This window comes from Equus quagga, chromosome 2 (assembly GCF_021613505.1).
Source record: "Equus quagga isolate Etosha38 chromosome 2, UCLA_HA_Equagga_1.0, whole genome shotgun sequence".
Classification (NCBI taxonomy): Eukaryota; Metazoa; Chordata; class Mammalia; order Perissodactyla; family Equidae; genus Equus; species Equus quagga.
In genome coordinates, this window is record NC_060268.1 from 49453078 (window position 1) to 49469571 (window position 16494).

General features: G+C 36.6%; 1 protein-coding gene across 1 annotated transcript in view; it reads left to right on the forward strand.

Annotated features, from left to right (window-relative positions):
• UNC13C (unc-13 homolog C) overlaps positions 1 to 16494 on the forward strand; it is a 351117-nt gene that overhangs the window by 62286 nt on the left and 272337 nt on the right. The window contains exons 7-8 of the mRNA XM_046653916.1: positions 1087 to 1202; positions 3168 to 3331. Coding sequence (XP_046509872.1) covers positions 1087 to 1202; positions 3168 to 3331 — 280 coding nt within the window. The remainder of the gene's footprint in view (positions 1 to 1086; positions 1203 to 3167; positions 3332 to 16494) is intronic.

A 16494-nucleotide genomic window follows, 5' to 3' on the forward strand; every position in this document is an offset into this window, starting at 1 on the left:
TATTGGGATGATAGTTAAAATTAAAGAACCAGCAATTCTCTCCTGGAGCTCTGGAAAGAGGGCTGTGACAAAAAGATCCCAGGACTTGCATTTCTCTTGGCCGCAGCAGAGAACTTTAATATTTGTTGAGAATCAACTATCTTTTAGCCAGTAGAAGAAACTCTCATGATCCTGGCACTCCTAAGGGAAGAATCTTGGCAACACAATAAGTGTTAATATTAACAATGAAAAGTCAGCAGACATTCTACAAGAAGAAAGTAGACGTTACAATTTAGCTTTATCTTATACTGCTAAAAATACAGTTATACTTACAAAGAGGGTCAATTAAAGAATTCTTCACCACTGACTTTGTGTCACTCTACCTGTTTATATTTCACTTGTGAAATGGGTCAGCTTTCCTCTTTATGTTTTATCTGTTAAGTGGGTGTCAAAAGTAGGTCCCCTCCCTACATTCACACTCTAGGAATTTTGTGACTATGCTTTTATTTCTCTCAAATCAGTTCATGTTGGACACATGTGCATGCATACACACACATTATTTGACTAAACTGACTACATATTGGTTCCATTCAAATAAACAGTTAATCCAACCCTCATAAGTAAACACAGACTGTGACTGTCGGTCTTTATGAATCACTGACAGAGAAATCTATTAACAGACTTTTTTGTTAGCCAGAGCTTTGACTCATCTTTTCAAGCACCGAAAGAGAAATGGAAGCTTTTAGATAAAATATTTTCCTGGTTAATTTTAGCTTTAAGTTATTTTGCTTTTAATTGCCCAAATAATAATTTAACTTCATTGTATGAACTGATTAAGTACACAGACATTTACCTCAGAATGGCAGGATCTTCTGATTAAGCTTTTCTATTTGAAGTATCTATAATGCAGTTTGGCAAACACAGTGACACAACAGGCACATTATTTTAAATTATATTTAGCAGAATCATTATGGTTAGGTAATAATCAAACCTGATCTGGAAAAATGGCTTTTAGCAACGTAAGCCTCTTTTTAAGCTTTTGAGAACTCGTGTGAGGAATATAGCATTGTCAGAAATGACTGACCAATTACGTTTTTGCCTCATCAGAGAAACGGACAGATAAGTCAGCTGTATCTGGGGCCATTCGATTGAAAATCAATGTGGAAATAAAAGGAGAGGAGAAAGTTGCTCCATATCATATACAATATACATGTTTACATGAGGTAAGTAAATTGAATTGTATTAATAATAAAATCTAGAAAAGAAGTTGGTCTTGATTATGGATCATACAACAAAATATTTGGTTTAAAAATATAATTGAATTAAGTTTGTGGAGTTGTTCCTGGAGTTCTTACTCTATACCAAAGCAGGTGATGTGCTAGGCTATCACACAGCCTGTGTATTGCCCCCTGAAGAGAGAGTGGGTGTCCTCTAAGGAGAGTTTAGAACAAGCTCATGAGGCAGGTGTTAATAAACAAGTTAATAAGATGATAATGAATAAGTAAACCAAATTAAATTACCATTCTTCCAAGGAGGAAGAAGAATGTTAAAAAGCATTCATTGAAGAAATAAGTCACGACAGATACTTCCGAAGCATTACACATATAGGACTTTAGTAATGTAGGAGAGGATGCAAATCGTGATTGTTTTTGAGAACTCTGAATTAATGTTCAGATTTTATTGAAGATTTAATTAGGAGTATTGCTTATAACTAGAAATAAAAAATATTGATGCTGTATTAATGGCTTTTGGAAGCCAATATAATAAGCAGTATTTTTTCCTTCCTTTTTCTGCATACAACAAAGGGCTTCATTCGTAATGAACCCTCCTCCATTGTAACTACCCTTTCCACAAACTTATCTGGATAAGGAGACTATCAGAAGTAGTTACCCACCCCTGGACACTAGAGACTATACTCACCCAAAAGGTAGGGCTGACGTAGAGAGAGGTAGAGACCACCCAATTCGAATCTAAAGGGCAAATTCATCCGTTCTTTTTTGTGCGTCAGTGTAGATGCACAGACAAATAATCTTGAACTGCCATTGGATGCTTTGCATCTCAGAGCTTAGTTAGAGGTGTCGCCAGAGCTTTTCTCTGATGCAAATGACACTTGTCCCATGTATTGAAAAATATAAGGTAAAACTGAGGAATGTGTCTTTCCCCATGTTCAAAGGGGTAAAGAGAAAGTACCTTCCTAAGACACAAAAAGATAGTTGAGAGAATCTTTCCTCTTTGCGTATTATTTTTTCTAAATATATCTATGAAAATTTATATGTGTAATTATTTGCACCTTTGTTTTGTTAAAGAAGGAATGAGGACCAGTATTTAAGTCATTTACACGTTGCACAGTAATTAGATATAAGACCTAGGCCTAATTTCCTGACTACCTTAATTCCTTAACTTCCTGGCCAGTGATATCGTTCCTTCCAGAAAGGGGTTCCATTTTCAGATCAATAAAAGGAAATCTCTTGAATTGGCAGGATAAGGAGGCAACTCTAGCCTTAAAGTGTGGGCACAGAAGATTTGGGATCAGAGGAACAGCATTATGCTTTGCTTTTCAGAGTATTTTCTGCTGGTCCAAGAACCAAAAGGAAGTAAAATCCAAGAAAAGTTCCTTCAGTGACCCAGAATGCATCTATACAGCAGTTTCTAAACTTGTTAGAAGCAAAAACGAATTGGGCACAGTGATCTTTTTGATTGCAAAATTTACAAGCGTTCATTTTCAACCTCAGTTCACTGACCTGACTCCTCCCATTTTTGCAGCCAAAGCCCTTTAGTATCATTTATATGCCTAGATTCTGTATTAACACAGCTGTAAGCACATTATTCATCCAGGGCTCTATAATTTACTCAGAGCCCATAAATGCAAAATATGTTCTAGCATGTAGAAATGTTTATATGCAAAACCTTTTACTTCCTTCTAAAATGATTTGGTATGTATGAAACATTTGAATCATTGATTCTGTACAGACCCAGGCAGAAATAAACCCAGAATTTGCATAAAGGTGAGGTGAGTTAGAATGAAAATCCATGATATTCCTATTGCTCACAGAGGCTGATGAAACATTAGATACAGATGAAACATTAGATGCAATTACAATGCAAGTGTAATTTACTGAAAATTACAGTTAAATATTTCTGGCCTATTCTGAGGAATTACTGAACAATTGAAAACCGCTTACTTTTAGAATCTGTTCCATTACTTGACTGAAGTGAAATCTAATGGTGGAGTGAAAATCCCAGAGGTCAAAGGGGATGAAGCCTGGAAAGTTTTCTTTGATGATGCTTCTCAAGAAATAGTTGATGAATTTGCCATGCGTTATGGGATTGAGTCCATTTATCAAGCTATGACGTAAGTACTACAGAACATTTACGTGTTCAAAAATCTCTGTTGAAATCTGAAAAAAAGAAAAACCTAAGAGGAGCATTCAACTTTCTTCTTCTAATTCAAATGAAATTTTGATTAAAAAGACACTTTCATTTTAATGTGCTGGTTTGATGCTGGCTGCCCTCTCTCTTACAGCTATAAAATATTAAGGAATTGGTAATTTACTGCCACTATTTTTCCAACCCTTATTCTGTTCCCAAAGTGTAGTCCCTTGACTAGCAGCATTAGCAGCATCTAGAAACTTAGACATGCAAATTTTCCACCCTACCCCACATCTACCAAATCAGAAACCCTGAAGAGGGGGTCCAGAGATCTGTGTTTTAACAAGCCCTACAGCAATCCTCATACACTCTAAAGTTGGAGAACCAATGCTTTATTTGATATCTGAGGAAACTAAAGTCTGATAATTGATGTGCATTGTCCAAGGTTACAAAGCCTGTTAGTGCCAGAGACACATCTAGAGCCATTACGGTATCTTGACCCTAACGTTAGACTATATCCTTCCTTCCTATGTTTGTATCAGTGTTGCTAATTCAGTAAAACCAAGACTTACTGAGCACTCATAGAACTCGACACTACGGTAAATGTGATACTGCAGAAGTGACCCAGACAGACACATAATCCTTACTGAGGAGTTTCAGTGAGAATTTAGAATTGAGTTATTACTTGCCCATAGTTAACCTTTGGAAACCTGGTCTACATCGTAAGTGCATTTTGTTAAGATATGTACCATATATAATATGTAAACTACTTATGTACATATAAGAGAGGACTGTTCTTGCATTCTAACGATCAGATCATATTTTCGTGTGAACCGAATAGATGCTGCCCGAGATCAATCATTTTCAGCCATCCTAATAATGAATGTGGATTGGATCAAAATCATTGCTCTTCTTCAAAGTTTGCTGTTCACAGCATTCAATCACCAGTCATAATTCTTGAACAGCTTCTGTAAGAATAATTTTTTAAAAAATTTCTGATAGAGAAAGTATGTGTGCTTTTTCAGTTTACAGTGTCCTAAGGCTAAATAATAAAGACATAGATTCTTAGCCAGGAAAAGTAACTTACAGGTCACCCAAATGAACCTCCCTCCAAACCAGGAAACCCTGTTATTGCATCCCTGACTGGGGATCATCATCCCTCTGCTTGCTCATGTCCACTAACAGGGAGCTCACTCCTTTTGAGGCGACCTCTTGTGTAATTGGGCAGCCATTATGGAGTCTGTGAGTTTGCCATATAGTCTGCCCATGTCGATGGCTATAAGAATTCAGAACATTTGGTATAAAATTTGAGCGCAATTGAAACGTAATTATGATTAACAGTCTAAAGTAAACGAACAGTTCTGCCAAAAGAGAGCTATGTTTAAAAAAAAAAAACCCTGCTTCTGGAAAGAATCCCAGTAAAAGAAAGGATCAAGTTAAATTTATTCCAAAATATCTCTGTGAGCTGATGTCAGATTTCTTCATATCCGTGTTTCTTATATTCTGAGAAGCACAATCACATTAATATAGAAAAATGGTAAATGAAGTTTGAAAGAGGAGAACCAGGGCTGGCCCGGTGGTGCAGCGGTTAAGTTCACACATTCTGCTTCTTGGGGGCCTGGCGTTTGCCGGTTTGGACCCCGGGTGCGGACATGGCACTGCTTGGCAAGCCATGCTGTGGTAGGCGTCCCACATATAAAGTGGAGGAAGATGGACATAGATGTTAGCTAACAGCCAGTCTTCCTCAGCAAAAAGAGGAGGATTGGCAGCAGTTAGCTCAGGGCTAATCTTCCTCAAAAAATAAAAATAGAAGAGGAGAATCACCCCTCTTTCATTTTATCACTTTTATCACTTTATACCTTTTAACTTAAATAAACAATAACAATAAAAAACTATTTTTAGTTACTTGTTTGGTATCAAGTGACCTGCAGATGAATGGGATCCTCTCCTATTTGTAAGATTCAGTTTTGACAAAGCCCCTGCTCACACTGGAGTAAAGCAGCGGTCGGCAAAGAGTTTTTCCTGCAAAGGGCCAGAGAGTAAATATTTTCAGCTTTGTGAATCCTACAGTCTCTGTCACAACTGCCCAGCTCCGCCCTCCTCATGCAAAAGCAGCCATAGATATTAAGTAAACAAATGGGTATGGCCATGTTCTGATAGAACTTTGTTTTAAAAACGAAAATTACAGGCTTAGATTGCCAGCTGCTGGGCTAAAGAGTGAGGGCAAGGCAGTAGGCAGGCGGAAAAATAATGCCTTCTTTTTTTTGTGATACACCGACAAATGCACTTTGATGATAACAAAATGTGGTAGATTATATCTACTTCTGATTATACATTTGATTTGATACTGATATTTTTACTTATTAAATGTTTCTTTTAGCACTGAGTACTGACCAAGATGGCCTTAACATTTCCCTCAGCTGGACAGAACTTTAAATAGGCTTCTTTCTGCCTCTAGGCCACTCACCTCCCTCTCACCTTGGCTTTAACAGAATCCAGAAAGCCTAACTCCAGAGGCCCCGACCTCCCTTTCCTTAGAGCATTGACTTCAGAAAACTTGTAATTTTAAATTCTTTCTGTGCTCCTTTGAGATATAAACTCTTTGAAAACCGCTTAGCAGTTTTACAATCCAGAACGAGATTTCTGAAGGACCTGGGAGCCATCCTTTTCACATGTAATCATCAAGAAAGATAGGTCCCTATCTCCCACTCTCTGTAGGAGGGCAGGTGCCTTGTTCCAAGTTGTAATTCCACCTCCTGTCCTGAAGATAAGAGAAAAGTTTATTTTTCTTTTGAGTAAGGCAAACTGGCAAACGCTGGGGACTAGGATTTCCCCGACTCCAGCTCTTAGAAACTCTCCCCTCCATCCCTCCTCAGCTCTTAAAAACTTTCCCATCTTTTATTTCAGTGGAGTTGAGTTCAGACTGAGTTCTGTTTTCTCTTCTCTATTGCACAGCCTTGAATAAAATTTTTCTTGCCTATTTAACTATATCCAGTCCAATTTTTGCTTTGACAGTACAAAAATTACCATCTCACCAGGATAAAAATAAAATTTCTGATGTTTGACAATCTGATAACTCCTAGAAAAACTAACTACCAATGCAAATCTGATATTGCCATTTACTACTCATTGATCATTAATTGTTGAAAATTAGTTACTTTTATAGAAGAATACACACACATCCATTTTATATCAGTTAATATTATTATTACATGTATAGTCACATTTAAGAGAGATGATAGAATGGAGTCACTTGGAGGGGCACTTGAATTCTATTCAAAGATTTACAAATTGAAATCTTGAATTGAGGTGTCATGTATTTTATTACTGCTTTATAAGAAGTTCTGGGTGCATGATAGAAACTCAGTATGTATTTGTAAATGAATAAATCAGAAGCAGAAGTTGTTTGTCAGAAATGTGTTTATTCTCAAGTTCTCCTGATACATCTCTTCATGTCAAAAGTTTTCAGTTGCCAAAAGCGAGCAAAGTAAAACCGAAAAGTTTAATTAAGCCAGTGTATATTTTACCATTTATGTTGCATTTAAGAGTTTTAGAGCATACTGTATTGATTGATCATTTCTAATAATTTGGGGAAGTTTCAGAGTACTGACATTCTTCTGTCAGGTGTTGAAATATAACTTTCAGAGATGCTTTTGGCCATATTTTCTAAAAGATACTTTGGCAACTAAACTGAAACTTATAGTCCTAACCTATTGTTGACCAATGAATAACTCAACTAAAAAGAGAAAAAGAGGGTTTACAAATAAGCAACCGTATCTTTTAATTTAAACTGGTTGCTTATTGAATCAGTATTTTTCTGTTATTTCTAAACTTGCTTTAGGGGACAAAAAAATGTAACCAGAAAACCAACAAATGAATAACAACAAAACGTAGAACGAGACATGTCAAACTTATCTCAGAAGTATGTCCTCTTAATTTTTAAAAACACAAAATTGAGGAACTCAGCTTCAAGGAAGAAACAAATGTCCTGTCTGTGTAGAAAGACCACTCACGAATTTGAGAAAGGACAAAGCTGCTTAATTCTTGTGGACTTTCTTAGACACCGTTTGATCAGAAAAAGAAATTAAATCACAGTTTCTTTTGATATTTAAACTCCCTTTATGCTTAGCCAAACCCCTAGGTAACTTCGTAATCTTCCTCTTTTAACAGAGATTGCTTGGTTTCTTTTAAGATACTCCCATTTCTTTGAAGACGGATTTAGAGCAGAAATAAATAAAGGGGAAGTGTGTATTAAGTCAGAGAGTCTGGTTGTACATTATTAAACTTCCCTCTTGTGTATTTCTCGTCATAAGAAGGAGGCTGAATCTATTTTGCTGGTAAATAACCTGAACATTAATACTGAAATTCCCAGTCCTCTAGGGTACCTCCTGCTTACAGGAAATGCTCTCTCCTTTTACCATGGAACATTTTCTATGAAGACACAATTTATTAGTGCTATTTGTTGTATAAAAATGTATCCTTTGTTTTGGAGCATTCATGAAAAGAAGGAAATAGATTATAGTTTTCCTATTTGGACAAGAGATTGATCAATGACCTGGAGGATTTGTTCCCACATGGTAAATACAACCATCCATCAAAAATAAAAGCAATTTTCCAATTTATGACAGTAAGAATGAGAGTCTGTTCCGTTTTTCAAAGGAGCATGGTATTCCACATATTTAACATCTTGAAGTCAGGCATAGAACCTGTTTCCATCATGAAAATTTTGGGAGTCCTTGATGCTTTATATCTATCTATACAAACATATATGTTTTTAATAATATTCTGATAGACCCACTATTCACCCATGAACAGAAACAGAGAATTTCATGTCAAATTCACTGTTGAGAATTAAATCACTGGGGGCCAGCCCCGTGGCTGAGTTGTTAAGTTTGCACACTCCACTTCAGCAGCCCAGGGTTTTGTGAGTTTGGATCCTGGCGGGGGCCTAGCACCACTCATCAAGCCAGGCTGAGGTAGTGTCCCACATAGCAGAGCCAGAAGGACTTATGACTAGAATATACAACCATGTGCTAGGGTCAGTTTGGGGATAAGAAGAAAAAAAAAGAAAGAAAGAAAAGAAGACTGGCAACAGATGTTAGCTCAGGTGCCAATCTTAAAAAAAAACACAACTTTTATTAAAAAAAAGAATGAAATTGTCCTCTGGAGTTGATTTCTATCCATCAAATACATACATTTTAACTAAGTATTTAGTGAGCCTTTCATTTATTATAAAATGAAGCCCAAGATGTCTCACAAAATCTGAGATTGTTAGACTGTAGTCATGCATCTGTAATATCAATTAAGAGAAAATCATTAGGTTATTGTTTTTTACCTTGATGTACTTAACAAACAACCTGTACTTGGGCACTGGCCATCTAAATCTAATTTATATTTGAATCAGAACTGTTGAGATACAATTTACATTAAAGCCGTTTGTCTATTTTAGCTGCTTGAGCCATGAGTCTGCTTTCTAAGGAGGGTGTTGTTTAAGTGAATCATTCATTCCCTTAAGAAATATTTATTAAGTGCCTATCATCTTGAGTGCTGAGATACATCAGCAAACAAGAAGTCAAGGTCCAGTCTCTCACGGAGCCCACATTCCAGAAGATGCAATTCATTTATTCGAGAGACACTTTCTGAGTATCTAAGGATGGAGATTTATACAGGGCAATGGGGATATAGCAATAAAAGATAGGTCTTGCCCCTAGTGAGCTCCTAATCTAGGGGGAAGAGGAAGAAGAAATTGAATAATAACAAGACAATATAATGGAGGTATGTGTGGGTGCTATAGGAGCATAGACATGGAGGGACCAAAGCCAGGGACCAAATCCAGATGAGGAGAGGTGTCAGAGAAAGCTGATGGACAGCCTGAGGGTCCCATCCTTACTTGCTCTTCAACTTCCATCATTCCTCTAAAGCCTATGCATTTCATTGCTTTCCTGTCTCACACGACTGCCCTCATATCCAAACTTCCCTAATTGAGCTTGAGCAATCCATAGCATCTATGAAAAGCTGTGATGCTTTTGGCCAAAGGAGAAGTGATCCTCAAATGTTTGAGCCCCTCTTTAGTGACAAGGGTGAATAAAATATTTACTCATCACTGAAATGCACGCTAATCTGAATTTTGGGGAGCAAATGTGATAAATATTGTTTTAGTGTGTTTGTAACATCAGGAATACAGACAGTCTTTCGTCTTGTATTATTTCTCTGAAATCTCTTCTAAGGGTTCAAAACTCATTGTCTTCCTTTGGCTGCTTCTTTCCAATCACCCTGCTTTTACTTTCATTTGAAAATAATTGATTTTTAAATCTTTTGAATCAAAGGCATTTCCATCCCTTGAAAACCACAAGATGGGTGTGATTAGGGACAATTGTCCATGAAACAGTAGGTGAGTCAGATGATTCTTTTATATTTTTCCATCACGATGCCTACCAAACAGTAGCAAGTGAGCTGAATCTAGATGTGTTAATTGAAATACACGTGGTTTCCCAATATTTTGCCAATAATATTTTGAGAATTAATGGTTGATAATATAGCAGTGCTTCAGCTGAAAACATGCCAGTAACGATCTCATTATTGGCAATTTAAGCATCATCTTTTTGAAGTTTGTTACTCTCATTTTTTCCCATGAAACTGAGACTTCACTAGTTAAGTTGGTTTGACACTAACTCCATTTTCTTGCAAAAGCAAGGTCAAGTGATTATAACATTATTAACCCATTGTTTTTAATCATGTCTTTGTGGGGAAATGTTAAGTATTCCCAGGGATTCAGTAGTAACTTTTGATCTATTTTATTCGAAGGTGTATTTTTCGAAGAGGTGGTTCCTGCAGGGAATACTCAGTCATTTTAAATTGCTAATTGTACTTTTAATCCTGTTTCCCCTCTCCCGCTTACAATAATATAAGTAGTATTGGAATTGCAGCCTTGAAAAGGAAATGGTTTTCAAGGAGATGGTTAGAAGTGAGAAAGTTTGCCTTGACACCACGCATAAAGAAAGGTCACGTAAACTCAGAAGCAGATGCTTGCCAAATTGGAGACCATGTAGAATCCTGTGAACTGGAAATTCTCAAAGAGCAAAAGCCAACTCTGGATGACTCCCTCGACCCCTGCTTTCTGGTCATCCCTGCTAACCAGGGGCTGCGATAGAATCAAATGTTGATGGTAGGAGTAAGTAATGTGTATGGCTGGGTACAACGTGTTATCTGTATTCAGAGATGCATAGCATGTGAAATCTTATAAGGATTAGACCTTCTAATAGCCCTTTCATTTTACAAATGGAGAAACTGAATCTAGGAATGATGAAGTTACTTTTCTAAGGTCACGGAACAGGACTGGAATTAGAATGAGTCATCTCTATGCCGTGGTACCTATAACTCTAAATTGGTCACCCAGAATCCCTGTATCCCTCCACTAGCCTACCTTCCAACATACAAAAAAAGCAATTTGCTAACCATTTCTTCAAGGTTTCCAAGAAGGATAGCCACTAACCCTGATTAATACTTGTCCTTTTTTGAAATTTGTCTTTTTTTTCCTTCTATCATCTAAGAAATGTGTACTTTAATGTATACGACTATCTTTATTATATTGACTGCCTAATTATTCACTATTTAGAGTTAAGAGTGAACGTGGAAAGGCAAGTTCAGTGTAGACTATTGTTTCGGTACCAAGAGGTACCATCTTTAACTTACCATGCTTCTAGTCACACTTTCTAGAAAAGGACAGGTATTTTTACCAACCAGGGAAAAGATTATACTCATCAGAGTGACCTAGAAATCCTGTTTCTGAGTTTGTGTTTTATATTTTTCAAATTAGTATTAAATGCTTAAACTTTTAGTCTTGGCATTCCAACTGATTGTGTAACTCCTGATATGTTAATATAAGTTCTAAAAGGTGACAACTATTTTCCAAATATTGGGTCTTTAATTTTTATGTATATTGAGACATGTTCAACCTAATTCTGACCAAATTTAGAAGGGTCATATTTATGACTTTGATCTATTTACCTTTCTCCTTTTACCAAACAATAAAAATTTTGTTACTTACAGTTTTAATCAGCTGACTGGAGAAACACCATAGAGTGCTAATTTGATATTGAAACTGATGCAAAATTCTAATGGGAAGAAAAGTAACATTAAGTGAAATATTGGGTTTTCTTGTTGTCCTCCTTTGATTTTCACATCTTTACCCTTCTCATCCCTATGTTTTGCAACCATTATGAGCCCAGATCATTCCATTAATATCTTTAAATTAATTCTTGATATATTTTATTTAGTGAAATCAAAATGGTCTCTATTTCATAGTAATTTTATAGTGGGTTTTTTTTTTTTTGCATCTACTCATTAACCATAAATTAGTATGGTCAATGATAAATTTTGAAAGGAAAAATCATTTTATGGGTGATTTGTTTGACTTCTTCCACAAAAATCTTATTTAATGATACTTTAAAGAATATTTATAGGTTCTACAGTTTTACATTATACACTTTAAAGTTTATAAAGTGTTTTTAGAAAAGAAAGATATAGAAAGAAATTTTTACTTTAGTTAATCAAACAAAATTTTTAAAAGGAGTTAGACTACTTTGCTTCTTATTAGTGCTAAAAGTCACGAAGACTTGTAAAATCAACAATAGGGCAGAAGTTGAATCAATAACATTTGAAATATGTATTTTCTGTATTTTTTTCTGATTAGGGTAATAAAACATGCTAATGTTAAATTATTTTTAAAATATAGAATATATTTTTTAAATAACAAAAATCTGTAGCTCCACCCAGAGATAACACTGTCATCATTTTAGTTAGTAGTATTTCCTATCAAGTTTCTGGTCCTTTTTGCTGTATGTATGCTTATGTGTGCATGCATGTGTGTATGTTGGATAATAATGTACAAAGATGTTTACAACCTACTTGTCTGACAAAATACAGGGTTCCTTTGAATCAGTATTTGTTGACCACATCGATGTTGTCAGTATTCACCTGCAGACTTTAAACTGTAAGGCAAGCCTCTAAAAACGTTCCACTCTTTGCCATGTCTTTATTCAAATACAGCTCTCTTTTAGACTGAGGGAAGATATTCACCTACTCTTATTGGTGGGTTCTCAAAGAGCTGGACTTTTTCCTGGATAATGTAAACAATCAGTGAATTCTTGTCTTGCTGAAGCAGATCATGAAAGATTATATATGTTCCCCAGGGTAGACTGTTCCCAGTATTCCTTCAGCCCTTTCTCGTTGCCCTATCGCACAAGCTATATTGCAATCTTAGGAGTTTTGTACTCTTTAATAGATATAGAGTGAAAAGGTTGAGGGGGAAAGAGACAGCTTTACTGCCTCAGGAAGCCATTACTGTGGAATAGGGGAGTGATTGACAGTCTTTCTGGCCAGTCGCTTAAGCCCCCAGATGTCTGATATAGGGGCATACAGTGTATGGTTCCTAGAAATATCCTACAATTTTCATTCTAGTCAGGTTAATATTTTAGAAGTTTAGACAGCAGTTGGTCACTGAATGTCTCTCAACCTAGCCAGCTGCCCTAAAGTTAGGCAAAGTCACTCCCTGATATTGGGAAATTTTTGATTGGAAACCCTAATTTCCAGCACTGTTATAACTTTACATCCTTTTTTTGGTTTTCTTGGATATTTCCTTGGGAGTTTTTAGGGGTGAATCATGTGCAGCTAGCTACCGCCCATCATACCTTGAAATCATCTCAGTTAAATTTTAATCAGAAGGTAAAAGATTTCTGTCAGTTCTCTAAGATGAATGCATGCCTAATGCTCTGGAAAATTTGAAGTACTGCTCTCAGTACACCAATTATAAGCAGAATACTATTAACCTTCAAAGTTGTCATCATCATTATGGCATTAACTGCTAAACACTTCAACCAAATGTTCATAAAGCAATTGGATGTTTTGATAAACGGTCATACTCAAGGTAAACAAGCACATGTCCTGTACACTCTAACTCTACATAAATACCTTTGGCTCATATTGTTTCATTTGTTTTCATTAATAAATGCTTATTGTTCAACTCCTGTGTATAAGAATGCATTATGCTAGAGGCAGGCTGGATAAGATGATAACTAACCATGACCTAAACTCACTCTGGAAGAAACAGATACATACACAAGTAATACACCTCAGTGAAGAGAGAGGGAGGAGGATAAATTAAGAAAAGGTACACCCAAGTGGTTAAGAGAGATGATTCTGAACTCACTTTGCCTGAATTCCAGTCCTTAATTACATTACTTGCTCCGCGACCTTAGAGAGAAAAAAACAGAAAAGGAAAGAAATTTTTTTTTAAAGATTGGCACCTGAGCTGACATCTGTTGCCAATCTTTTTTTTTTCTTCTCCCCAAAATCCCCCAGTACATAGTTGTATATTCTAGTTGTAGGTCCTTCTGGTTGTGCTATGTGGGATGCTGCCTTAGCATGGCTTGATGAGTGGTGCCGTGTCCACGCCAAAGATCCCAACCGGCAAAACCATGGGCTGTGGAAACAGAGCACATGGACTTAACCACCCGGCCACAGGGCTGGCCCCCTAGAACTGTTTAATTACAAGAAATACAGGGAGGGAGTCAGACTTCAGAAGCACTGGCAAAACAAAACAAAAACATGACATTCCTAAGGATACCTAATTTACATGACGTTTTCATGCTATTCTTGGTGGAAACAGCAGCTTTCCTACCTGGTTTTCATATTTTCAGAGGTCATAATAAATTTTCAGATATAACATGAGTAAAATCAAGTTCAAAATTGTTTTGTTACAAAGTTCAGGTTTTGGAGAAATATTCAAGGTTTTATATTTTGGAGATCATAAAGAGTGTAATTCTGTGATTTTTCGATTATCTTAAGGTGCAAAATATTTTGTTCCTTCTGGCTGTGGTATGTGAACTGCTTAGTCACATTGGAAGCAGGGTAGAAGTGTCATTTTTTGCTTCTGTATTTCCTAAATTGTTTTTCTGCTTCTAACACCTACTAGTTTTAATCCGCCTTTATACCACTTCAGAATCATCAGCCCAAATTTGTGTGATAATGTCACTTCTCTCTGCAAAAATCTCAGCTAACTCCATATATTCCACATGAGAAAGTCAAAACTTCTTAGCTAGAGACCAACAGAATCTGACCTTGACTCACTTTACTTTGGTCATACCTGGCGTCTCCTCCTTTTCATCCTGTTTCCTCTTAGTGCAAACTCCTGTCACTCTGCTGATATTGATCTTGTTAAGGTGACAATAATGTTTATTTGTCAAGTCCAATAGTCTATCTGCTGGTCTTATGTTATAAGACTCTTTCACTGCACTTAACAGCATCAGTCATCCTTCAAACCCCTTTTTCCCATGGTTTCCCTGATTCCAGTGTCCTGGCTTTCCTTTTGCCTATCTGATGTTTTATTTGGTCTCAGTCATAGAATTTATTTCTTCCACTAGTCCCTTACATTGTGGTGTTTCCTAGTTTCCATTCCCTGACACTTCTCTTTTTATTCTACATGGTCTCCTGGATGATCTCATCCTTTCTCATGGTTTTGACTAACTCCTACATCCTGATGATTCCCCAATTTAAGCGTCCAGCCCAGGTCTCCAAAAACCTGGTGGATTTTCCATATAAATGGAAAGCTCTAAAAGCACCTTAAACTCAAACTCGCCTGAACTCATAATCCCTACCTTACAATTACTTTCTCCTCTTTTGTTCCCAGCTCACTTGGCAGAAGCGCCATTCAGCCAGTCACCGAAACTAAAACCTTGGAACTGAACCATTTGTCTTCTCTGTCTCTCACTCTTCATCAATCACTAAGTCCTGACAGTTTTTCTTCTCAATATTTTTCAAATCCATTCCCACCTCCCCTTCTCTACAGCTACTGCCCTAGTTATGACACCCATCATCTCTTCCCTTGATAGCCTCCTAATTGTACTCTTTTCTGTAGTCTCATCTTCCTTAAAACCATCCTCCTAAAATCTCTGCCCAACAAAATTAACCTATTTAAAATTTGGCGTCACTTCCTACTCCATGTAAACAACTATAGAGTTCTTTGGAGATACTTTTTTACTTACATTAACTCTGTAAGATTTTGAGTTTTGTTTGAAAAAGTCTTTTGACCTATCTGATAGGTCCATCTTACCTAACATACTACACGAGACTCTCCTAAATACACCCTCATCTTGTCTCTGGTCATACCAGGCCTAGAATGTTCTCCTTGAAATTTGGGCTCCACCAGGCTAAAATTGCTAGTGTTCACTGTACACAATATTTTGGGTTTTTTCCACTGCGCCTTGGCCTGTACTATTCCATTCCCATGGAATGTATTCTTTATCAGTGATAACAAGCCCTATTTGGTTTGGCTATCTCTTAGTTATGCATTAACTCTTAGCCCATTTCAGTAAGACTTCCTTGACCTTCCCTACCAGCTACAATACACACACTGTAACTTGGTGTCTCATAGTACCCTGTTGTGCTTTTCTTTCTCATAACTTTCTCATAATTGTATTATATGTCTTGTGTGTCTTATTCTCCCACTAGTCTGTAGGTGGATTCATTACTGTATACCCAATGCCTAATACAGAGTCTGGCATTCAGACATGTTCAATAAATATTTATTGAACCAAGTTGTAGAGACACCAAACTCTTCACTCTTCCATGGCCGTTACATAAACTCTAATCCTCTAGACCTTGGCTTAGGCATTTCCCTCTGACTTCTCCTCTAGTGGGCTTACCACTGGTGGACTCAACTCAGCCTTTGGACCTTTGCCCTCCATCTCCAGGCCTCACTCCTGTATCCTATGGCCCATCCAAACCTTTAGATGCCTTTGTAATACCACTTTCTCTTGTATGACAACATTAGGGTTTAATGTGCATGCCTCTCAATTAAGGTATACCTTTTTTACACCAGGACCATGTTTTAATCAACTCTAGATCCTTACCACAAAGAATAGTCCCAGAAATATAGTATATGTATAGTCATTGAAGGGAGAGTCCTCTGACCAGATGCCTTTAACATGAAAAATGGATGAAAGATTAAAGAGTAGAAAAACACTAGAATCAATTCTAATTCTATTTCTAACTAATATTAATAAGAGAAAGTATTAGAATTCTAATATTTGGCTATAAATTGAAACTATTGTTTAAAGAAAAGTTTAAAGTGTGAACAGCAGTTTATTT